This window comes from Rhineura floridana, chromosome 22 (genome assembly GCF_030035675.1).
Source record: "Rhineura floridana isolate rRhiFlo1 chromosome 22, rRhiFlo1.hap2, whole genome shotgun sequence".
NCBI classification, from domain to species: domain Eukaryota; kingdom Metazoa; phylum Chordata; class Lepidosauria; order Squamata; family Rhineuridae; genus Rhineura; species Rhineura floridana.
In genome coordinates, this window is record NC_084501.1 from 8,041,924 (window position 1) to 8,068,016 (window position 26,093).

Consider the following 26,093-nt stretch of genomic DNA (forward strand, 5'->3'; position numbering starts at 1 on the left):
AGGCAAGTGCTCGGGTGGAAAGGAACCGGAGAGGTCAACAAGCATCTCACCTGGATGGGCTGCGAAAAGAGAATCTGAGCCAGGACCAAAACACGTAAGTTCTAAGGGGCATCTTGCGTCATTTCCAGACACCCTGTTCTATCGAGCACTCCTCGTTATTTGTTTGTACAAACGTTGCAGTACTTATTGAGCCTTCATTCTGAGTTGTTTGCGAGGAAGTTAGATGACATTGTGTCAAGCGAGGGTTAATCCCACCCTTTCCATTTTGCGATCAATTTCTTTATCTCAAAAAAGTCCAATTTTGGGGGGGCGGGGGGCAGGGGACACTGGGTTTGTTGCGCAAACGTTCGAAATCAACTTTAATTGTGCAACCTGGATTTGCCAGTGTGCGATTTGAATCTCATTGAAGATAGCAACAGCTAGGAAGTGCTTTTACTCAATGTATGGAGGACAAACCCTGTCGCATTTGAAGCAGGACAGTGGCTCTCAGGCCTAAATATCGTGACCCTGTAAGCTGTGTTGCTATTGTCCGGCTTGAGTCAAATCACTGACAGGTTGATTGTTGACATACACGTTCGTGGCTGTGCCACAGTGTAAGCTTTCATGCCGCAATAAATCTGCAAGTTTTAAGGTGCCACAAGACTCCGAATGTGTATGCTTACTGTAACAGACTAACACAGCTGTCCCTCTGGAATGTAGTTTTATATTTTGTATAAGAGAAAGGCTGGGCAGAAAGAAATCTATTTCAGAAGTAGGGATGGAGGAGAAATTTGATTCGGTTTGACTTTAAAGATTAATCTGTCTGATGCGTACTTTCTGGAACAATACACAAACTGAAAAAACGCCATCCTTCAAAATTCACGCGTCTCCCAAGATGGTCAGTATGCCATCTTGATTCAAAAATGGCCAAGGGAGTTGCATGAAAATTCATGTACTATGGGAAAGTGTGCATATAAATGCATGTAGTTGGGGAAATAGCAAAAAAAAAACCTTTTTGGGAGCAGGGTGCCAGCCAGGGCCCTTCTTTGCATGAGCCAATCATCATAAAAAGGCAGCGTGTTAGCCACTGAGAAGACTCCTTATCCTTTTGTGCTGACTGGGGCCAGGGAAAGGAGGTGAGGCAGCCACTGAGAAGACTCTTCTCAACAGCTAACACAGCCTCCCTTTTCATGCTGATTGGCTCTTGGGGACCTCTGTTATAGCAGTGTAGACTTGGATAGGACATGGAGAGTAAGGGAGACGAGGTAAAGAGGGCATGGCGGTGAGGGGGCATGGTGTGACTCTCATGAAGGGACCCTGCACTCCTGAATTTGCCACTACACTAATGGCAATGTGTAGGAATCAGTGCAGTTTTGAAAGCAATGGTTAAAATCTGCGCAGTTTTGAAAGCAATGGTTAAAATCTGCGCAGTTTTGAAAGGGTCAGTCTGCCATCTTGATTCAAAAATGGTACCCAGTTGTAACCAAATATAGACAGAAACCTGCTTCTTGATCTCAGGAAGCATCATGCACAATTGCATTATCTTTCAAGATGTCTACATGTGTATCCAGGGATGTAGTCGTCCAGGGTCTCAAGGGAACTTAGACCCTTTACTTTTTTGGAAGCAGGGTCCCAGCAGGATCCATATATCTCCAGCATCCTACGAGCCAATCAGCATGAAAGGGGTGTGTGGTAGCCACTGAGAAGAGTCTTCTAACATACTTTCTTGTCCTTTCCTGCTGATTGGAGCCAATCAGAATGAAAGGAAGTGAGTTAGCCACTGAGAAGACTCATCTCAGTAGCTCCTAGGGACGTCCGTTGTTGTGGGAGAAGCATGTATGGGAAGGACTGAGGAGTGCGGACAAGCAAGTGAGGAGGCGTAGCTGTGAGGGGGCGTGGCATGACTATCATGAAGGGACCCTGCGCTTCTGGATTCTACTACTCTACTGTGTGTATCAAACAGACAACTTCCAAAATGTATAGCGGCTTTTAAAAAAAATCCCCTCCCCCCCAAACCCGTGCCACTTCGTACTTGACATGTTCCGCTTTGACCTCAGTCTAAGTAAATGAGGAAGAAATGAATCACTGTACAGGCAATGGAAGCTAGTCCATTAGGGTGAATGGGGCACTGCCCCGCCAACCTCAATCTGTCCTCAGCCCACCTCCACCTGCTTGCCTTCTTACTTACAACCAGTCAGGGAGTGGCTGTGCCTGCCATTGACTCTGGCTCCCCTTACTGTTGGCATCCCTGCCTTCCGCCCTACTAGCCCCACTGAATACTGGAGGTCAAAATGACCTCACATGTGACAACAATTGCTGTCAATCAACGCAATAGCTTGTGTTTTAACAACACAACTGTCGACGCAACATTTAAAGATCGGTATATTTTAAAATCATATTTCCAGGAAGTTTTATTTATTTATTGTATTTTTATACCGCCCCATAGCCGAAGCTCTCTGGGCAGTTTACAGTAACTGAAAACATTAAAAACAAATATACAAATTTAAAACACATCTTTTAAAAACAATTTAAAACACAATTTTCAGTTAAAAGGGAAAAATATGTGCAGGTAAAGTATTTAGGGTCTGTGAGACCCCATAGGAAATAACAGTAGGGATCATTACAGATCTCATATAGATATTTCTACACCTACTTTATAAACAATATTTCCCAGGGTGATCATGGCCACATCCACACCATTCATTTCACAGAATCATAGAATAGTAGAGTTGGAATGGGCCTATAAGGCCATCAAATCCAACCCCCTTTCTCAGTGTGGGAATCCAAATATGATGCCACTTTAAACAGTCATGGCTTTCCCCCAAGAATCCTGGGAACTGCAGTTTGTTAAGGGTGCTGAGAGTCTTTTGGGGACCCCTATTCCCCTCACAGAGGTACAGTTCCCAGAATTCCCTGGGAAGAGGGATCGATTGTCAAACCTGTCTGGGAATTGTAGGTCTTGGTGGGCAATAGGGGTCTCCTAACAACTCTCAACACACTTAAAAAACTACAGTTCCCAGAATTCTTGTCGGGGAAGCCATGTCTGTTAAAATGGTGCAATCAGTTTTCTTTTGTGTGCAATGGCACTCACAGACACAGCGTACCGTCATCTCTTTTTTTGCTGCCGTGGGCAGCCATTTTGTGTGAGTACTGGCGCCTGATTTTTTTACCCAACAAAGCAGTGGGTATCATAGTGCTTTAAATGAATGGTGCAGATGTAGCCTAGGTCATCTGGCACTGGGCTGGTGGTCAGCAGCCATTTGTGTTCAGTTGTTTTGGAATTATTATGAGTTAGCAGGGAATTGCATTCATCGCTGATTGAATTGCCTTACTTCTAAGTCCTTGCGTTTTGGTGTTGCTTATTTCTAATTAAAACTTATCAGATTTATTATTGAATTAAATTTATTGATTAAAATATTTGTTGGCTTTTTTAATACGACGATATTGACAGAAATGTCACTGGCTCCTTTTTAATGCTTTGCTATGATCGCAAGCCACACTGAGCACCCGGAAAGCAGCCGACAACAAATATTCAATCCAGTCGAATCTAATGTCTTTCTGGGCCAGGGTTTGGCACTGGAGAGAGGTTCAGGGGCTCAGTCCAGTCTGCTCAGGTACAACGTGCTGAACGCTGCAGTGTTGAGAAGTGCTAGCAAGTTCTGTGGAATTGCAGGCACGCGGCTCAAGCAGACAGGGAGAGCTTATATGGGGAAGATATGACACAAATGTTCTGCTTCTTTCGAGGGCGCTGATGGGCGGGGGGGCGCTTCCCCAGGTTTTCTCTCCCCAGACAGTAACATTAACCACCTGCCAGCAAAGGCAGCCTCAAAAGTTTCTTTTACTCGTTCCTACACGCTTTTCAATTCATGCATTCTATCCCTTTCACACAGTCTTTGGAAGACCCAGCTTCGAGTCAAGGCAGACCCCCAAGCTAGGAATGGGCGAATCTGTCAATTTGGGCTTCTCTCTGTTAATTAATGTTCCAGTCTTAAGCAGGGGTGTAGTCGTCCAGGGTCTCAGCAGGTCTTAGACCCCTTACCTTTTTGGGAGCAGGGTCCCAGCAGGGTCCCTATGTCTCTAGCATCTAATGAGCTAGATCAGCATGAAAGGGGAGAGTGTTGGCCACTGAGAAGAGTCTTCCGGCATGCTTCCTTGTCCTTTCCTGCTGGTTGGAGCCAATCAGAGTGAAAGGAGGTGGGTCAGCCACTGAGAAGACTCTTCTCAGCAGCTAACACTGACCCCTTTCATGCTTATTAGCTCCTAGGAGTAACTGTTGTTGTGGGAGAAGGCATTAATAAGGATAGCATTCTCAACCCCGCAGCAAAAAGGGGGGCATGGCTGTGACTAACTTGAAGGGACCCTACACCTCGGAATTGGCCACTGCACTAGTGGTCTGAAGTTCAGTTCTCCACATTATTATTATTATTATTATTTATTACATTTGTATACCGCCCCATAGCCAAAGCTCTCTGGGCGGTTTACAACAATGAAAAACAAATATACAAATTTAAAAACACTTTTTAAAAAAAAATTTAAAAACACATGCTAAAATGCCTGGGAGAAGAGGAAAGTCTTGCTAATTGTTTTTTAAGTCCATATGAAAATTCATCAGCCTTTTAGCGCGACTTCCTCCAAATATGCTCATTTTTGCATGCAGTGTTGCCTAATGTATGACTTTTTATGGTCCTTTCACTTATATAGTCTTTTTAATGCACACTTTACCCCCTAGAATGTGCATTTTTGGACACTATTTCTGGCTGGAGAGCTGCCCTGCAAAATTCATAGAAGTGCAGACTTCTACAGATGCAGTTCATGTATTGTTTCAGGAAGTGTGAATTAAGTATGTTTGCCTTTAAGTGAAATTTTGTCGTTTGAGTGGGGAGGGTGAAAGTGTGAATGGTGAATGGTGAGGGTGATGCCATCAGCTGTGAAACCATTGACAGTCCTGGTAGTCAGTGAGCATGCCAGAACTGGGAGGATGAAAACATCAATGGTGAAAGAGTGAACTGGGAGGGTAGAAGTGTGGATTAAGTATGTCCACCTTTAAGTGCCGAATTTCAGTCATTAATTTTATGGATTATTTCTCAGTTCAGAGAGAACCAAATTCTCCCCTCATAGAATTGTAGATTTGGAAGGGGCCTATAAGTCATTGACTCCAACTCCCTGCTCAATGCAGGAATCCAAATTAAAGCATACTCAACAGGTGGCTGTCTAGCTGCCTCTTGAAGGCCTCCAGTGTTGGAGAGCCCACCACCTCCCTAGGTCATTGGTTCCATTGTCATACCGCTCTAACAGTTAGGAAGTTTTTCCTGAGGTTCAGTCGAAATCTGGCTTCCTGTAACGTGAGCCCCTTATTCCGTGTCCTGCACTTTGGGATGATCGAGAAGAGATCCTGGCCCTCCTCTATGTGACAACCTTTCAAGTGCTTGAACAGGGCTATCATATCTCCCCCCAGTCTCCCTACCCCATGCATAGCTGTTTTTCTCAGGGCTTAAATTTTAAGCCATAAGCCTTCCTTAAATGCTGAGGGTGCAGCCTTAAAACCTCTAATTCAGTGTTTCCCAACCTTTGGGTTCCCAAATGTTGCTGGACTACAGTTCCCATCGTTCCTGACCATTGGCCATGCTGGCTGGGGCTGATGGGAGTTGTAGTCCAGCACCTTCTGGGGACCCAAGGGTTGGGAAAGGCTGCTCAAGATGTTGGAGTACTCCAACTCCCAACAGCCTCAGCCAGCAGGGAGAAGGGGAATTGAAGGCCATCAAGAGCTGGAAGGTCAATGTTTTCCTGTCCTTGCTGTATAGAAATAATTCTAGAGAAGCCTTCTCCAAGTGGGTTGCCCTCCAGATGTTGTTAGGCTTCAACGCTTAATCACCCTGACCATTGGCCTTGATGGCAGGGGCTGACGGGAGTTAAGAGTAAAAAAGATCTGGAGACAGCAGTTTGGGGAAGGCTGTTCTAGAGAGTTCCTCTAAGGAAGGAGGGTTGGACTTGATGACCTTATAGGCACCTTCCAACTCTATTATTCGATGAGTCTATGATTCTATGACATACAGTAGAAATGAAAAGCTCTGCCCATTTCGGTTCTCATGTCTTCAATTCGGCTCTCCACAATCCTGCAGCAACTTGCGGGTTTTTTACTTTAAAAAACCGTCCTGACAATCTGCCAGCGTTTTAGCGAGCTCCGAAACATATTTTTGGATGGAGCTTTGACGAATGTGCACATTGTGCCAGCAATTTCTCTAGTGCATTTCTGTATGTTATTTTCATGCATCTACTCATGTTTATGTACACTTTCCCCCAACGTATGCATTTTTGCAAGCGTTGCTCAGTTGGAGAACTGCGTCACAAAATCTGGATAAGGGCGGATTTCGAAGGATGGCTGCATTTCGGTTCTCTTGTCATTTCAGAGAGCGCGGATTTGATAAATTTGGCTTGAAATGCGACCTGAATCAAATTCCTCGCTCATCCCTAACATGCAGAGGGCTTTCCTCTCATTACTATGGTCTCCCATGGAGAATCACCCTCACACCTCTCTCGGATTACAAAGGAAGTTCTTCCAGGCAGCCCAGACATAGAAAGAGCCTGGCTGCTGGACAAGGCCAAAGACGCGTCTAGTTGGACATCCTGTTCTTAGAGTGGCCTACCAGATGTGTTAGTGGGAAGCCCCCAAGTAGGGCCTGTCTTGCCTTCCCACCAACTGAGACCACCTGCAGGAGCGGCTTTGGTCGTCCCCCCAAGCTGGCGAGGCTCATTTAGCATTGACAGGAAATCAAGCCTTCAGAGACATCGGCCCAGTTCCCTGGAATGCTCTGTCAAGAGAGACTGAGCAGGTGCCTTCTGTTTTAACCGTTCAATGCCTGCTGAAAACCTTGCTGTTCTGCCAGGCAATTAAAAAGATGCTTTTTTCACAACAGTTGACCTTTGTTTCCATTGTGTTTTTCATGTTTTTATTCAGTGGTGGTTGGGGTTTCTTTCATTTTGCTTTAACGTGTTGTAAACCGCTTTGATGCTTTTCACGAAATAGCAGCATACAAATATTTTTATCAATGATAACAAAATTGAAGTCGGATGCCTGCATTGAGCAGAGGGTTAGACTCGATGGCTTTATAGGCCCCTTCCAACTCTACTATTCTATGAACCTCCCCTCTTTTGGTGGTACGGCCTACAACAGGGCTTCACCCCCACAAGAGGCAGTGATGTCCACTGGCTTGGATGAAGGAACAGGCTGTTGTTGGCTACTAGGGGTAGAGGAGAATTTCAATTCTGTTTGCATTTCACCCTTCAGGGGAAAGAGTTCATAAAAATGAATATGTGACTGAAAATAAAATACAAAAATGCATGCTATTATTTACTTACTTACTTATACTCCACCTTATGGCCAAAAGGCCTTCAAGGCAGCATACAAGAAAAACATAAATACAGGAATACATCTATAAAACAATACAATTTACAAAATTAAATAACGAATAACATTAAAAAACAGCAATTACAAAACTTCCAACAATAAGGGTTAGTCTTTCAATTAGATGCTATTTTAGGGACAGTACTGTTTTGGGGTTCCCCTGAGATACACCTAGGAAACTGGCAATCAGGGCACCCCAACACAGGGTGATTTATCAAGATTACTGCAAGCATAGTGGGGCGCTTGAGACCTTCAAGGGTCCCGTCCCATCGGTATGAGATGAGTATGGTGGCCATCTTGTTTCTTCTGGCAAGCCTCCAGTGACCTCACCAGTCTCTGGACAAGCAGAAAATCAACTGGTGAAGCTCTTCCCCATCATTATCCACACCACTTACTTATTAAGTGGCCTATAAATCTTTAACAGATGTATAGTCTTAGCCAGGTATTAAGGATCCGTCTTCCCTCCAAAGCTGCAGGCTTCAGCTTTTTAGTTCTTTGCTATGTGTTCATTTTCCTTCTCTCTGTGTTTTTCCATCATCTCTCTTTGCCTTTAGGCCAAACTGCTTTGACAAGACACGGCTTGCAAAAATGTGTAGGTTGGTCAAAAGGGCCGACAACGCTGAGTTTATTCGGAGAGATGTGCACCAAAAAACTGCAGAATTTTCATGAGGACTGACTACATAGTGCTTTTGCAAACTGTCATGCCATCACGCGTGGGGGTGGGGGTGGGAGGCAGCAGCAGGACGGCAGGTGAGGGAGTGAGAGAAGCAAGGATGATGGCCGGGGGGGAGTGGAGCCAGCGAGCCGGCGGAGGAGGGCGAGTGCGGGGGGACGGACAGCGCTGTCATGAGCTCCTGCTGGTTTGGATTGCTCAATCCCGTCATCACTTCCTACCTGATCCTTTTTCATCGGAGCAGCTGGGGGCTGAACATGAGACCTTCTGCGTACAAAGCAGGGGCTCTGCCACTGAGCAATCATCCCTTGGCATAAGCAGGTGAAGTTTTCTCTACCTGTGATGAGCGAAGCCTGAATGTATGCTTGCTGCATAGTTGTTAAAAGTCCGGGCAGGCGGGCGTGGCATGGGTTATGGGGAGAGGAAACGAGAGAATCATTCATTCATACTATTTCTTACCTGTTCCACAGCAAAAGGCCTCAGGCCGGGTTCCTTACAATAATGCAAACATGCAATATTAAAACCAGTCAAAGCCATTTGCGATCAGAAGGGGAAGGTGGCAGCTTGCACACATTTATATAGAGATGCCTTCTAGGAATCACAAGAGGGGAAAGCAGCCATTGTACCCAAGTCCAGCGGGTGGCTTTCCTTTTGTGGGCCATCTACTTGCTCCCTGCAAGGACAGGACACTGGACTAGATGGCCTGATCCAGCAGCCAGGCTTGCTGTACGGTCTTATGTTCCTGTGTTGGAGTCACTTCAGGGCCCTTGCTGGACCCCTGGCAGGGTTGTAAACAACTGCCTTCTGTTTTAAATTAAGGCTTTTAGGAGGAGATAAATTAAATAAGGGTAAGCAGGCAGACGGTCACCGACTCTGGGCATCAATTGAGAATGGATGCGTCTGCAGAGGTAAAAGGCATTATTGTGTAATGCATCACATCCAAGATGTACCTAGCCCAACACTTCTTTCCAACTGCTGTCAGCCTGATGCTTTCGAGAGGTCAGCGGCAGGCTATGAGGATGGCTACAGCAGTGGCGGCTTGTGGCTCCATGTCAGCGGGGCAGTGGAATCCACTCCAGGTTTTGGTCTGAACTTTTAAGGAGCTGTCCAAGGGGCTTGGACAGCTCCTAGAAAGTTCGCAAAACCTGGAGTGGATTCCACTGCCCCGCTGACATGGAGCCACAAGCCACCACTGAATGATAGCCACCCTGTTTTTACATTTGTACCCCACCTTTCCTTAAAAGGAGCTCAAGGTGACATTCATGGTTCTCCCCTTTTGCATCTTATCCTCACAGCAACCCTGTGAAGTCAGTTAGGCCGAGATGGCAACTATCTTTGAACACTAAATTGCACTGAATAGATAATACAGTTATCTATTAAGACTATATTCAAAAAACAAACACAAACTTGCCGTCATGGGGCAGCAAATCTTTGCACGCTCATTCAGCCACTGTCAGAACATCACAGAAGTTAAGACCACACTAACTGTTCATTTATTTATTACATTTATATCCCATCTTTCCTCCAAGCGCTCAAGGTCAAACACATGGTTCTTTACCCCATTTATGCTCACAGCAACCCTGCAAGGTAGGTTAGGCTGACAGACAGTTGACTGGCCCGAAGGCCACCCAGTGAGCTTCATGGCTGAAGTGGGGATTGAAACCCTGCTCTCGTCCAAGCCTCTAACCACTACACCACACTGCTTCTGAACAAGGAGGTTCTTATCAGTTGGTGCTGGAATAAGCATGTTATGACACCCAACTACAAAAAAAGACAGAGCTACAGTGCGTTTTGATGGGCACATGGAAGAGAGAGAATTTGGGATCAGTGCAGCTTTTCCTGCAGGGCAGAGAAAAGTTCCACTCACCAATTCTTTTACAAAATAATATTTCTTTATTATCCCACTCCTCAGTGGGGTCCCAGTTAGGTAGGGGGAGAAATTCTATTCGCATTTAAAGCCAAATTTATCAAATTCGCACTTTCCAAAACAATATACAGCAACCAAAACACAGTCATCCTTTGAAATTTGCAGTTATCCAAATTTTGCAACGCAGGTTGCCGACTAAGCAAGGTTTACAAAAATGCATACCTTAGGGGAAAGTGTGAACAAAATGAATATACTGGTGAAAACAACATACAACATTGCATTATACCAGGATGCCCTACTTGCAAAAATGTGTACATTCGGGGAAATGACATACATAATGTGTATATTCTGAGAAATTCATACTAAAATGCTGGCAAGTTACCAGGGTCTAAAAATGCAGACGGCTGAGAAAATGTGGGGAACTGAATTTAAGATTGGAAAATGTTAAATGTTAATGTTTCATGATGATATTTCCACTAATAAACATTTTTGTGCACATTCCCCCCTAATATATGCATTTTTTTTTGTAAACCTTGTTTGGTTGGAGAACTTTGGATAAGTGCAAATTTCAAAGGATGGCTGCGTGTCAGTTTTCATATTGTTTTGGGGAATTTGATAGATTCAGCTCGAAATGCAAACGAATTTCTCCCTTGTCCCTACTTCCAGGTGACCAGTTTTATTGAGCATTTCCACATAAAGTTTGCGAGACGGTTAGATAACATTGGGTATTTATTACGCATTCCTTCTGATGTACTTGTGGGGAGGTTAGATGATGTTGCATCAAGCAATCATTTATCGTCACTGTCCTTATCACACAAAAATCCACTTTTTGTGGGGGGGGAAAGCAGGTTTGTTGCACAAGAGCGCCCATTCAAAGAGCGCAACCTGGATTTGCCAGAATATGCAGTTGAATCCCACCTGAAAACGGCAACTGTCTGGACATGACTTCACCGTCCTCTAGCAATACTTTGTGCGGCGTTACAATCGCATTACAAATCTTCCCGACACTTCAAGTAATGATGACCGCCTTACCGGTGGTGGAATGCCACCACCTCTGGCCGCAGCCAATCAGAAGCCACGAGCCCTGCTCCTCCAGGAGCAAGAGGCATGCGCCAACCCTTCCATGTGCCAATCCCCAAAATAGAATAGTACTCTGGCTTACATACAGCAGCAGCAGAGAAAGAGGCGCAGGCGGGCAGAGAGATGTGTCACTGCAATTTTATTCCATAAACACTGCATGAGTAAGAACACGCGCCGGTAGATTCCTGAGGGTTCAAAACAGTGAGACGCGATGTCTTCCCGCGAATGCATGTTGGGGCTGTGAGTCACCCAATCAGCATACACCAGGGGAGGCTCTACTGTTAGGGTGACAGGGGAGTTGCCCCACCAAACTCAGTCTGCCCTTGGCCAGTCCCAACCTGCCAAACTTTCTACTCACAACCAGTCCAGGGGGTGCCACTGTCTGTCAGCTTCTTTCTCCGTCTCAATGTTGCCCTTGCAGAACTTAACAAGGAGGAGGACGGGGGCAAAACTAGACTGAGTTGGCCCTGCAGGTCGTAGGCTCTGGTCCCACCTCCTGTTGGGCTCCCTCCCTTCAATCCCATCAGTCCAGATGGGCCCCAGCCAGGGGTGTAATCATCCAGGTTCTCAGGGAGTCTTAGACCCTTTCCTTTTTGGGGAGCGGGGTCCCAAAGCCTCCAGCATCTGATGAGCCAATCAGCACGAAAGGGGAACGCGTTAGCTGCTGCGCAGAGTCTTCTCACATGGTTCCTCGTCGTTTCCTGTTGATTGGAGCCAATCAGAGTGAAAGGAGGTGAGTCAACCACTGAGCAGACTCTTCTCAGCAGCTAACACTCTCCCCGTTCATGCCGATTGCCTCCTAGGGATGTCTGCTGTTGTGGGAGATGGCATGGACAAGGATTTCATTCTCAACCCAGCAGCAAGAAAGGGGGCTGTGACTATCACGAAGGGACCCGGCACTTTGGAATTTGCCGCTATGCGACTGGCCCCACTTTTCCAAATGCACCTCCCACCTCACTGTGGAGCAGGACCAAACAGGTCCAAAATGAAAAATTTGCCCGGGAGTGTTCAAAACAGCCGCTGACATTTGGTGGCCCTCAAAAGGAAAGGCAGAAGCTGCCTTATACCAAGAGAGACTCTTGGTCCATCTAGCTCAGTGTTGTCTACACTGACTGGCAGCAGCTCTCCAGGGTTTCAGAGCAGGATTGTCTCCCAGCCTTACCTGGAGATGCCTGGGATGGAACAGGGGGCTTTCTGCATGCAAACCAAATGCTCTGCCCCTGAGCTTACGGCCCTCCCCTTCGCCTTATACAGAGTAAGGCCAGTGGTCCATCTACGCAGCCTTTCCCAACCGTTGGGTCTCCAGATGTTGCTGGACTCTAATTCCCATCCTTCCTGACCATCGGTTGGGGCTGGTGAGAGTTGTAGTCCAATAACATCTGGGAACCCAAAGGTTGGGAAAGGCAGATCTAGCTCAGTATTGTCAACACTGACCGGCAGCCGTTCTCTAGGGTTTTAGGCAGGAGTCTTAGCGCAACTGCAACTCTCCCCACAGAAGGAAGACAAAGCCATGAAGACTCCAGTTCAGGACCCTTCTAAAAGTGTGAGTGGACTTGGGCACATGGTGCCTGTCTCCACCTCAGTTTCTCCAACTGCAAAAAGAGAATTATCTAATTACCATGTTAACACTGTCGCGATATTAAAACTGGGCTGGTTTGAGCCCTTTGTTACCCGAGACAGAAAATCCAAATGGCTCACCCCTCTGAACCCCATGCTAATTAGCACTGAGCACGATCCATCACCACCCTCTGTGCAACCCCCGTTCTTTCCAACATCCCCGTGCTTTACGCTCCCTGGTGCCACATCCACACCTTGCATTGAAAGCGGTATCATACCACTTTAAACAGTCGTGGCGCCCCCCCCAAAGAATCCTGGGAAGTGTAGTTTGGGAAGGGTGCTGAGAGTTGTTAGGAGACCCCCATTCCCCTCGCAGAGCTACCATTCCCAGAGCAGTTTAACACTCAATCCCTTTTCCCCAGGGAATTCTGGGAACTGAAGGGAAGAGGGCTCTCCTAGCAAGCAGCACCCTTCACAAACTGCAGTTCCCAGGATGCTTCGGGGGAAGCCATGACTGGCATCATAGTGCTTTAAATGTATGGTGCCGATGTGGCCTCAGAGTCGGCTCACTCTGTTTCCCAATTGTGACACCCGAGAGAGCTCCTCCCTTGGTCAAATGGCAGAGGAGGGCTGCCTCTGGTTCCAAGAACCCCTATGCAGCCCAGGGGCTGCCTATAGACCCGCAGGACATTTCACAGTGCCTCGGACTCTCAGGCCTCATCCGCCCAAAGATGTATCGAGGGAGGAGGCGGCGAAGGAGGGTGGCAAGAGCAGCTCGCTCCCCATCAGCACCTCCATGATGACATCCAGAGCTCCATTCATCAAAAGCTAATATAAATATTTTCCACCAACAGACGGATGCCTAAGAGAGAAGGAGCATTCGCGGCCACGCTCTGCTCTTGGCCCGATCTGCAAGCCACACACACCTGGCCTCTTCCCTTGGCAACCCCCCTCCTCCTCCTCCTCCTCTCCCTGCCTTGGTAGATGTTCCTTGGCTATCAGCCATTTGGAGCAGGCTAGCAAAACTGCCCTCCAAACCACACGAACGGAGCGCGCTGAGGAGGACGCGTTCGGTGCCGAGCATCCAGAGCCCCACTGGGGCTAGGGGTGAAGAGAGAAATCCGGCTTGGTTTGCTTGTCAAGGCGAGCCTAACTCATGCGCTCTACCCTAGCCGACACACAAATGGAAAAGCAGCTATCCTTTGGAACCCGTCCTTCTCCAAACGTTGCCATGCAGCATGCCGGCAGGGGGAAAAAAAAATCTGGAAGTAAAGGTGTATATGAGAGGGGAAATGCACATATAAGTGAAAACGTGTTCTATTAGGGGAAATTGTAAAAATCTGTGGAGTAGATTCAGTATTCCAGATATGGCAGAGAGGAGACTACAACTAGTAATAGTAGCAACAGCAGGGGAAATAGGATTTTATTATTATGGTCTGGTTGTAAGCAGTAGAGGAGTGGCAAATTCAGAAGTGCAGGGTCCTTTCAGGATAGTCGTGCCACACACCCCCACAGCCACGCCCGCTTTCCCTCGTCTCCCTTGCTCTCCTGTCGTCTCACGAGTCCACACGCCACTGCAAGAGACGTCCCTGGGAGTCAATCAGATTGAAAAGAGAAGCTGTGTGTCAGCTACTGAGAAGAGTCTTCTCAGAGACTGATTGGCTCCAATCAGCACGAAAGGATAAGGATTCTTCTCAGTGGCTGACATGCTCCCTTTTCATGCTGAGTGGCTCATATATAGGGACCTGGCTGGGACCCTGCTCCCAAAAAAGTACCAGGTCTACGAACACCACCACCCCTGCACCCCTGAACGACAGCACCGCTCATTGTAAGCAAGCAGGCGGGGGCGCAACTGAGGTTGGGAGGGCAGTGCCCCATTTGCCTTAGTAGACTAGCTGAATAGTACATTATTTGTGGTATATTGGCCATCCAATAACACTGAATGGCTCAGAAAGTAAACAATGGTAACGACAATGATTTTTTTAAAAAAATTATAAAAATAATTGCAGCATAATACAATGAGAGGGGAGGGATCTGTCAATTTCCATCCTCTCCGCTTCCCATCTTTCCAACCTTAACTCCAATTCTCTACAATTCTGTAGCAATTTGTGGTTTTCTTTAAATCCTCATGAAAGTTCTTCAGCGTTTTTAGTGCAAATGTCTCCAAGCAGACACATTTTTCCTTGCAGCTTTGACGAATGTACACAGGTTTGCAAGCAATTTCTCCTGCTGCAATGCACTTGTTTTGTATGTTACATTCATGAATAGGTTCATTTTTTAGGCATGCTTTCCTTTAACCTATGCATTTTTGGAAAAATTCGTTGGCTGGAGAACTGCATCGAAAAATTCGGATGCACGCAAATTTCAAAGGACGGCTGTGTTTCGGTTCTCAGACTGTTTTGGAAAGTGCCAATTTGTCAGCTTTGGCTTTAAATGCAAACAGAATCAAATTTCTTCCCCATCACTCGCCATCAGTGGGCTAAAAACTAAGAGATTCTAAAAGCCTGCAAGAATAAAAAGGCCTTTGTCCAGTGCCAAAAAAAGAGTCACGCCTGGCACTGGCCCAGTGGTAGGGATTCTTTTTCGGCCTGAGGGCCGCATTCCCTTCTGAGAAACCTTCCAGGGGCCACATGCCAGAGGTGGGCGGGGCCAAACACAAAAGAGGGTGGAGCTACAAACATTGATTGCGCCTTTGCACATAGGCTCGTCCCTACACAGCCTCACACACCTCTAGCCTCCATCTAGGCAGGCAAAAAGGGCACAGCCCGGCCGGGCAACGACACCTAGAAAGGGTTCAAAGGAAGAGCAGTGATGGATATGGCCTGGGCAGAGTTCCAAGGTCCAGGCAGAGAGGCCTGGGGGGCTGCATTTTTCTTCCCCCAAGGCTGAGTTTCCCTGCCCCTGCATTAAAATTTTGTAGGTGAAGGGATATTATGCTTCATTTCTCAGCTAGGGTCCCTCTTGCTAAATTCTCATGCTAGCACCCACAAAAACATAGAGGCTGCCTAGATTCCAGAGGTCAGATTAGCCCAGTATTCTCCGCTCTGACTGGCAGCAGCTCTTGCGCATCTCTCCGGCAGTGTCTTTCCTGCTGCTTGCTAATTGATCCTTCTAACTGGAGGTGGCAGGGATTGAACCGGGAACCTTTGGCATGCAAAGCCCGCGTCCTACCTCTGCCCCCCCCCTTGGGAACGCGGGAAGCTGCCTTCTAACAGGTCAGGCTGTGTGTTCATCTAGGCCAGGATTATCTACTTCAGCGGAGGGAGAGCCTTCGCCAGCCTAAGGGCCACCCTCCCTTTGGGGCAACCCTTCTGGGGGAATGTCAGTGGTGGGCAGGGCAATAGATTTTAATTTCACCTTTGTCCAGTAGGCTCGTTTCTGCACACACTCATGCACCCCTCTCTGTCCTCCCATCCAGGCCAGCATGAACCATTCATCTGAGTTCAAGGACTCATCCCAGCCAGATAGGAGGGTGAGAAGCACGACGGCTGGGGGACCATGTCCTGGGAGCAGGGGTGTAGTCATCCAGGGTCTCAGGGGGTCTTTGAACCCTTACTTTTTTGGGAGCAGGGTCCCAGCAGGGTCCTTCTATCTCCAGCATCCCACGAGCCAATCAGCATTAAAGGGAATTGTGTTAGCCACTGGAAAGAGTCTTCTAGCACACTTTCTTGTCCTTTCCTGTTGACTGGAGCCAATCAGAGTGAAAGGAGGTGAGTCAGCCACTGAGAAGACTCTTTTCAATAGCCAACACTCTCCTTTCTCTTGCTTATTGGCTGTTGTTGTGGGAAAAGGCATTAGCAAGGATCTCATTCTCAACCCTGCAAACAAGGGGGGGAGGGCCACGGCGGTGACTAACGTGAAGGGACCCTGCACTTCTGAATTTGCCACTACACTAAGGAGTGTGGCTGAGAAATTATAGCCTGGGAAGAGTCCTAAGGGCCAGATAGGGATGCCTGGCAGGCCACATTTCACCCCTGGGCCAGGGTCTCCAAGACCTCATCTAGAAAAGGGACTTTCCCCATCACCTGTGATCTGAAACCCATTGAACTGGAGGTGCTAAGGATTTGAACCTGGGGCCCTCTGCACGCAGAGCAGGTTCTCTGTGGCCCAGCCGCAGGCCTCCCTATTTTGTTTTTCATCAAACCTCCCTTCTCTTCCAAGGTGCCTTCGAGGTGCCAGGCAGTTCTGTTTGAACTCGTGAGTCTTTAATGTTGACACAAGGGGGAAGGCATGGGGGGAGGAAAGCCCTACAAGGAGCAATTTCAAAAGGAAGAACTGCTTGCTGCTTTTGCTTCAGAAACCCCCACTGTAACCCCAAGATGCCTCTTGGGGAGGAGAGACAAGGAGGGGGGAAGAGCAAAATCAAAAGACTTCTAAGCTGCGCAGGAGCTAGAGGAGGCGAAGTGATAACGTTGCAGAGGTGATGACATTGCAAACCAGCTGTTTCTCCCATGTGGTGGATCTTCAGGTATGTTTGGTTTCATTCCTTGGGTCTAAGAACAGCCCAGATGCGGGATCAGGCCAGTGGCCCATCCAGTCCAGCATCCTGTTCTCACGGTGGTCAGACAGATGCCCGTGTGAAGCCCGCAAGCAGGACCTGAGTGCAAGAGCAACTCTCCCCTCCTGCGTTTTCCAGCAACTGGTATTCAGAAGTATATTGGCTCTGACTATAAAGGCAGAGCACAGCCTTCATGGCTAGTAGCCACTGACAGCTGTACCCTCCATGAATTAGTCTACTCTTTTAAAGACATCCAAGCTGCGGGCCATCCCTGCCTCTTGTGGGAGGGAGTTCCACAGTTTAACCATGCGCTGCATGAAGGAGGACTTCCTTTTGTCTGTCCTGATTCTTCCAGCATTCAGCTTCATTGAATGTCCACACGTTCTAGTGCTAGAAGAGAGGGAGATTTTTCTCTCTCTATCTACTGTCTCCATGCCGTGCATATTCTCATACACTTCTATCGTGTTGCCTCAGACTTGCCTTTTTTCTAAACTAAAAATGCCTTTCCTCATAAGGGGGTCGCTTCATCCCCTTGATCATTCAGGTTGCCCTTTTCTGAACCTTTTCCAGGTCTACAGTATCCTTTTTGAGGTGAAGCAACTAGGACTGCATACAGACCGTACTTCAGATTGTCGTTATTTTGCGGGAGGGGTTCAAGCACGCACCGGAAATGGAGGTGTGAGCAATTAAAGGGATGAAAGGGCTTTGACTAGGAAGGGGGAGAAAATGCAATTCAGTTTGCACTTAAAAGCGGAATCTATCAAATTCAGACTTTCCAAAGCGATATGGGAGCCGAAACGCTGCCATCGTTCAACATTCGCACCTCCCTGAATTTTACGATGCAGTTCTCTGACCAACGTTTACAAAAATGCATACGTGAAGGGAAAGTGTGCGTTAAAAATATATTTGTGAAAATAATTCACAAAAATGCATTATATTAGCAGAAATTGCTTGCAAAAATGTGCACATTAGAATCACAGGATAGCAGAGTCAGAAGGGACCTATAACGCCACGGAGTCCATTTTCCTGCTCAGTGCAGGAATCCCAATTTGTCAAAACTGCATGCAAAAATACATTCATTAGAAGAAACTCACACGAAAACGGGGAAGAATTTTCGTGAGGATTTTTCATTTAAAAAATCCGCAAATTGCTGCAGAAATCTGGAGAGCTGTGTGTTACAAATGGACAGATTTGCCGACCCCTAGTTTTGACCCAACAGATCTACTTTTAAAACACACACACAAAACAGACTTCTTCCAGATCGGAAAGTGATGGGGAAAATCCTGGGCTCCTACTGGAAGGAAGGGTGGGATATAAATTTAATAAATAAATAAATAAATCAGGAAAAACTTCCTGACTGTTAGAGCCATACGACAATGGCACCAATGACCTAGAGAGGTAGTGGGCTCTCCGACACTGGAGGCATTCAAGAGGCAGCTGGACAGCCATCTGTCGGGAATGCTTTGATTTGGATTCCTGCATTGAGCAGGGGGGTGGACTTGATGGCCTTATAGGCCCCTTCCAACTCTACTATTCTATGATTCTATGAAATAAACAAAATGCACCGAATAGAGGGGGTTGAACCAACGAGAAAGGGGAAGGCGTATAAAAACCCCACAAGCAAATCAGGATGAATGCTCTTTGATGTACACTACAATCACACACAAGCAAATCTGAACGAATGGCTATTCCAGCTGTGGTAGCAGTTTTCTCCCTGCACTGTTGGAGACAGCATCCCTCTGGTTGCCAGTTGCTGGGAATCACCAGAGGGTGAGCGGCTGTTGCACTCAGGTCCCGCTTTCAGGCTTCTCCGCGGCACCTGGCTGGCCACAGTGGGAACAGGACACTGGGCTTAGAGGGGGCCTTTGGGTTGCTTCAGCAGCCAGGCTCTTCTTAGGTTCTCACAAATGCTCGATCAAGGCCAGACGGAGTCTAACCTCCGCAGAAGGTTTGTGCAAGCAAATCAGGACAAATGCTGAATAAGCAGGTCATCTGGAGGAGCCCGTGGTCTCCACAATCTTCTTTGCAGGACTTGATGCTCACAGGGAAACCTCGAAGGTCATTCTTTATGCAGTGCCACCTCCAGGTTTCAGAGGACCCTTGGCAAGGCACCTTCCATGGGCCCTGGCCCTCAGTGAGCCTACCTTGTCATTGCGGTAGGAGGTCCAGGGGGCTCCTGTCAGTGAAGACCCTCCTGGGACATGGGCCCTTAACAGATGTTTGGTTTAAATTAAATAGGGACAGTTTGTAGTCCTATTTCTTAGCAAAGTATATACGCAGTAGAGGAATGGAGAATAACCACTCCCACCTTCCTCTCATGCACACTAGTTAATTTGAAATGAACAACAGGGACAGTCTTCTTCGGTAAAAAGTATAAAGAATGTTTATTCACAACCTTTCATATGTTCAGGAAACATAGGCTCTAGCTTAGATAGAAAACGTAGAAGTCTCAGTCCATGGTAAGGATCATCTTGGAAGAGAAGCATGCAAATGCTTCTCACTCCTGAAGCTTAATGGAGGATTATGCTAAAGAGATCAATATCCCCTTAACAAAGAAAGAGGAAGAGAAGTAAATAACCCCACCATTTAAGGAAGTTACATCATGGTAAGCAAGCATAGAGATGTCCCCCAATTCTGGCTAGAAGGGACATCGCCCTATCACAGGAGATGCATATGCAAGCTTGTTTATCCCAACAATAATGCCAACTGTTGATGCCAGCCCTGTCTTTGCACTGGGGTGGGGAATCTCAGGCCTGGAGACTGAATGTGGCCCTCCAGGCCTCTATAGCTGGACCTTGAAACTTTCCCCAAGCCATACCCCTCACTGGCCCTTGCTTCACCCCGAGTGGCGTTGCCTGTCTGCGATGTGTCTTTGAACTCCAAGAATGCCTCTTGCTTGCCAGGACGGAGGATACAGAGGGCTGTGTGCAGAAACTAGCCTAATATACAAAAGGCAAAATTTACATGTGTTGCTCCACCCACTTTTTTCTCTGGCCCCGCCCAGCACTGGCATGCGGCCCTCAGAAGGTTTCCCAGAAGGGAAAGCGGCCCTCTGGCTGAAAAGGTTTCCCCTACCCCTGCTTTACGCTTCCTTTTACTCCCCTTGCAAGAACACAACACTAAACCGTCGCAGGCAGAAAGGCTATTGCAAGAGGGGTCGTGCCACTTTCTGTGGAACAGGCAGGGTGGCCGCTTAAGCATTTACTTCCTTTAATTCTTTAAGCAGATGTTCCCAGACTGTGGTCCAGACCTCCTTTGCCCCTCAGGCTGACTTTGAAAAAAAACCCATGCTGGGCCTTGTTGGAACAGGAGGGAAGTATTACAGCCCATTCCTACGCATGCTTACTCAGAAGTAAGCCCCACACAGTTACTTACTCCTAATGGCCAACCGAGCTGTAGATTTAGCGGCATGACCAATTCTGCTTTTACACTCGACTCACTTGATCAGAGGGGGTTTTCAGCTTGGGGGCCGTGTGTCCCCAGCGGGAGGGGCAGCGGATGTGACTTTTATCTTTATATAATCGGCTACAAAAGTCCTGCCTCACAGAGGAACATTTCTCTCTTGGAGGGCAACCAAGTGACATGGGTGTTGTTTGAGGGCACGTTTCAGCCAGGAAAAAAGAAAAAAACACACACACACAAAACTGGAGGGGTGTGTAGAGGAGGACCAGTGAGGGGTACCGTCTGGGGAGGCAGCATGTCCTGGGGAGAGTCCCAAGGGCCAGACAGAAAGATCTGGAGGGCCACATTCAGCCGGCAGACTTGAGGGTTCCCACGGCTGGCTTGTCGGTTCATCGCAAACCCCAGAAGCAATTGGAACGTCTTACGGTCATGAAATTTGGCTCCTGCAACTTGAACACAGTTTTGGGATTTAAACAACAAAAAAAGTGTGTGTGGGGGGAGCATCACTCACTGTTGAGGGACCTCCTGGAGCAGCATGGAGTGAAAATCCCCTTCACTGGTGACGGCTTCCGCTGGATGAAAAGCCCTTCTGCAAATGAAAGGAGCCCTTTCATTCACGGAAAGGAAGCTTAGGAGTCAAGGCAATATTTAGCACCTCCTGAGTCTTCAGACTGAGACAACCCATCGTGACCCACAGGATCCGGACTCATCCAATGACTAGCGGGAGATTCGGGGCAGACAAAATAAGGAGGTTCTTCACAAAACCGGAGAGCTAAACAAGGGGATTTGCTGCCAGAAGAAGCGATGGCTGCCAACTTGGGTGGCTTGAACAGAGGATTAGACTTATTCGTGGGGGAGAAGGCTACCCATGGCTACTAGTCATTGGGAAGGGCCACCACTCAGTGGGAGAGCATCTGCCTTGAATGCAGAAGGCCTTGGGTTCAATCCCTGGTGTATCTAGGTTAGAATAAGAGGGTCACAGAATAGTAGAGCCGGAAGGGGCCTGTAAGGCTATCAAGTCCAACCCCCTGCTTGATGCAGGAATAGGGTTAGGAAAAGCTCCTGCCTGAAACTCTGGGAAGCCGCTGCCAGTCAGAGTGGACATGAAATGACTGAGCTAGATGCACCAAGGGTCTGACTCAGTATAATGCTGCGTCCTATGTTCATGATGGTTAAATGTTACCTCCAAGATACCCTTAGCTGGGGAACAACAGGGGGAAAGTGCTGTTGGCCTCATGACCTGCTGGTGGGCTTCCCCTAGGCGTCTGATTGGCCACAGCAGTAACACAACACTGGATGAGATAGACCAGGAGTGGGGAACCTTTCCTGGCCCACAGAAAAGGGCCAAACTTAAGAGATGGGCATAGCCACCCACCTGTCATTCACCTGATGACATAGTGGTGTTGGTGTGGAAAATTCTCCCTCTTCTGAGGTTTATGTCTGTTATAAAAAAATGTATCTCTCCCTAACCTTTTAGGCTTGTGCTAAGTATGTGTTAATTCTTGGCAAAGCAATGACATCTATAATCTGTTGTAACTGCCTTACTTTATCTAGAACAAAGACAAAGTCATGTTCCTTTTAGAGACGATTTCAATGATGCATTTAACCACTGGTCACAAAGTGTCTGTTTGAAGGGGTGATAACATTAGGGTAAGATCTAACAAGAACAGGAAGACAGAAAGGATGAGACTTCACCTTCTGTTTCTTTTGAACACGTATGTCCCTTATATTACGTCTGTTTACATCCTCGTTTGATTACTCTTTTGCAATGTTTACTGCTTGCCATGCCATGTTGATCTATAAATTGTTGCTGTTTCCTGAATAAAGTTGTCTTTCTGACCAAGGTTGCACTCTCAGTTGGACTGAGAAGCTTCTTTGGGGCAGTTAGAACCTTTGATCAAAGTTCCATTGTGTTTGGATCATGTTTTCCTTCCTCACTCGATTCAGGGTCCAATTGCAGCTCGTGTCTTACCTGGGGAAGGTGGCACAGCGAGATAGCCATTGAGATCTCGCCCATCAGTGGCATCAGGCGATGCTGCGCATTGAAGCCCTGGCTGTTGGGACTTCAACACTCAGTGTGGGACTGCTTGAAAGCCCTTTTGCAAACAGCCTCACACTGCCCTGTGAGGAGAGACTGGATGCATGTTTAGCCTTGAGAACAGAAGACTGAGGGGAGACATGATAGCACTCTTCAAGTACTTGAGAGGCTGTCACACAGAGGAGGACCAGGATCTCTTCTCAATCGTCCCAGAGTGCAGGACATGGTATAAGGGGCTCAAGTTACAGGAAACCAGATTTTGGCTGGACGTCAAGAAAAATTTTCTAACTGTTAGGGCGGCACAACACTGCAACCAATGGCCTAGAGAGGAGGTAGGCTCTCCACCACTGGAGGGCTTCAAGAGGCAGCTGGACAGCCACCTGTCAGGTATGTCTTAAATTGGATTCCTGCACTGAGCAGGGGGTTGGACTCGATGACCTTATATGGCCCTTCCAACTCTACTATTTTATGATTCTATGCTCTTTAAACTTTCAAAACAGTTACACACAGCCAAACTGAGCAGGATTTAACTCACGCTCATCATCAGGATTTAACCCAACAGGGGTTAAATCCTGCTGCTTTAGCTGCACGTGCCATTACCAGGAAGGGGAAGGCGTGCAGCTAACACAGAGTCAAGCTACACTTCCACATGCACCATCAGCTGACGTAACCCCCTCCATTGAGTGATATTACCTGATTGGCAGATGGGTGTTTTTTGTTTTTTTTAAAAAAATTGCCTCATGGCCCAAAATTGGCCCATGGGCGAGAGGTTCCCCACGCCTGAGATAGACCCTTGGTCCGATCCATTAAGGCGTCTCTCATGTTGTTACGTCACTCCCATCTGTCTCTATTCTTCTTCTTCCAGGTGATGCCCTTGGGCTGAAGGACACTCTGCACTTGCCACTTTGTCTTCATCTGGAGCAACCATCAGCCATCAGGAGAAAAAGGACCTTGCACCCCTTGTACCCATGTGGCCAACTTCTTGGAACCCTTTCCTGGATGGTGTCGGGGAGAGGCTTCACGGGGGCACCATGAACCTCTCAGGCAGCCCACTAACTCCAAACACCACCCTGGAACCCTCAAAGCCTTCATCAGAAGGTGGATACTCCCTTTGGGAGGTGGTGTTGATTGTTCTGATGACCGGGGTCCTCTCTTTGGTCACCGTGGTGGGAAACCTTCTGGTGATGGTATCTTTCAAGGTCAACCGGGAGCTGAAGACCGTGAACAATTACTTCCTGCTCAGCTTAGCCGGCGCCGACCTCATCATTGGAGCCATCTCCATGAACCTCTACACCACCTACATCGTCATGGGGCGATGGGCGATGGGCAGCGTGGCCTGCGACTTGTGGCTGGCCCTAGATTACGTGGCCAGCAACGCCTCCGTCATGAATCTCCTGATCATCAGCTTTGACCGCTACTTCTCCATCACCCGTCCTCTCACTTACAGGGCCAAGCGGACACCCAAGAGGGCTGCTATCATGATAGGCATGGCTTGGCTGATATCCTTCATCCTGTGGGCACCTGCCATCTTGTTCTGGCAGAACTTTGTCGGGGAGCGGACCGTCCCTGAGGACGACTGCCACATCCCGTTCTTCTCTGTGCCGATCATCACATTTGGAACAGCCATTGCGGCCTTCTACCTTCCTGTGACCATCATGGTGGCACTCTACTGGAGGATCTATCTGGAGATCCAGAAGCGAGCCAAGGAATTGTCTGGGCTACAGGGCTCAGAGTTCAGAGACAACCTGCGAGGGGCGTCCCAAACACCTCTATACAGTGGCAGCGGGGGCAGCAGTAGCAGCTCAGAGCCATCACACCCTCTAGTGACTCCCTCCGCTGTGGCTTTGATCCCTCTCCAAGCCTGCTGCTTCCGGGGACAAAGGCCAGAGGGCCTGTTCTTAGACCGGAGGAGCAACGGCAGTTGGAACACCACGGAAGACGAGGAGGTGGAGGAGGCCTCCGCCGACTCCTTGACGTCATCCGAAGGTGAGGAGCAACCATTCAAAGTCCATACCATATGCTCAGCGGTCATCCGGCTCCCTATGATAGGCGCCGTGATGCAGCCACCGCAGTGCCGAGACCCCAAGGCAGCCACCAGCGGTAGGGACTGGGTGGGGGGAAAGGTCCTTGTCGGGATCCCGAGGCAGCCTCCACCTGTGGAGAAGAGACTCAAGAAAGCAGCCGTGCCCCGCTCTATGGAGAAGGCTCCAGCGGCGGCCAAGAGTCAAGCCTTGCGGAAGCGGCGACGGAAGAGTCGCCTCTCCAAACGGAAAACCCTCTCGCTGAGGAAGGAGAGGAAAGCCGCCCGTACGCTCAGCGCCATCCTGCTGGCCTTCATCATCACGTGGACGCCCTACAACATCATGGTGCTGGTGTCGACTTTCTGCCAGGGGTGCATCCCCAGAGGCCTTTGGAAACTCGGCTACTGGCTTTGCTACATCAACAGCACCGTCAACCCCATGTGCTACGCCCTCTGCAACAGGTCTTTCCGCACCACCTTCCGAATGCTGCTGCAGTGTCGGTGGAGGCGCCGCCGTTAGAGGAAGATGCTAGAAAGGGGAGAGCATCTCCCGGGGCCACTGATCCACTTAGCAGGGCGCAAGCGTCGGTTATGATGACCACCATGGGGCGCGTCAAATAAGCAAGGGCAAACAGAGCAGGACAAATGGTACCAACTCGCCAGTTTAGGGCTGGGTGTTTATATTTCAGAAGGATAAGTAATGCACAGATTCTCTCTACAGAATTCAGTGCCCCAGAGGCACAGAAACCATCTCCCCCTGAACGGAGTTCTTTCATTTTTCTTTTAAGCTCAGAAGACGACATTTTGCTCCTAAGGATTGCTGGGTCAGAAACACAACCAAACCTAGTCCAGGTTATATGGAGGCTTCGACCCCAGATCCCCAGAATCTGGTACTCAGGGATAGACAGTCTCTGAATGATTTATTCCAAAAAAGAAAAAGTGTTCCTCTGTCAAATTCTAGGCCACCATAAGGTCTTTGAAAACAGAAAGAAGAAAGCAGAATAAGTTATAGGAAATGTGAAAATGAAATTAATGTCCCATTGTTATTCTGATATCAGAGTTTATATTTTTGCTGTCATATATTTTTTTTGGGGGGGGGGAACTATCAGGTCCACCATTAGGCATGACTTGGCCCTTGGGCATCAGCCTGCCCTGGGCCTGCAGTTCCATAAGGTCAAACACTCCTGCCTGATAAAGGTGGCAGGGGGCTTAAATAAACCTGCCCATCCCACCTGTCGCGTCAGCACATCTTCATACATGCACTGTGTAATTTGTGTGCGCGCCTGCCATCACCCAAGAGGGCAGTGGAGGCATCCCTTAGGGATGCTCCCACCGCCCTCTTGGGTGATGGCAGACCTGTGTGCACAGCATGTGGGACGGTCACACTGACACATTGATGTGAGCATCCCGGGGAGGGTGGGCTTACTCAAGCCCCACGCCTCCTGTATCAGGGGGTGGGGGATCATGGGAGCTCCCGCTTTGCGATCCATGGCAGCACTGGGTCGCTGAGTCCTGCAGCCTGACACCGCTGTGAATGGCCGAGTGGGAGATTCACCGTCCAACCCTAAGGAAAACTA

General features: G+C 48.2%; 1 protein-coding gene across 2 annotated transcripts; it reads left to right on the forward strand.

The window, feature by feature from the left end:
* Nucleotides 1-25,524, forward strand: CHRM1 (cholinergic receptor muscarinic 1). 2 transcript variants are annotated; one of them, XM_061605815.1, is made up of 2 exons: nucleotides 1-94; nucleotides 23,362-25,524. In XM_061605815.1, the coding sequence occupies exon 2, from the start codon at nucleotides 23,465-23,467 to the stop codon at nucleotides 25,034-25,036; it is 1,572 nt and encodes a 523-aa protein (XP_061461799.1). In that variant the 5' UTR covers nucleotides 1-94; nucleotides 23,362-23,464; the 3' UTR covers nucleotides 25,037-25,524. The 2 variants fall into 2 exon arrangements, with proteins under 2 accessions (XP_061461799.1, XP_061461801.1); XM_061605817.1 differs by lacking the exon at nucleotides 1-94 and adding an exon at nucleotides 16,986-17,026.
* Nucleotides 25,525-26,093: the final 569 nt, after the last annotated feature.

Bases quoted from the DNA above. Each gene is read 5' to 3' on its own strand.
- CHRM1 (XM_061605815.1), top strand. From the start codon at position 23,465: ATGTGGCCAACTTCTTGGAACCCTTTCCTGGATGGTGTCGGGGAGAGG.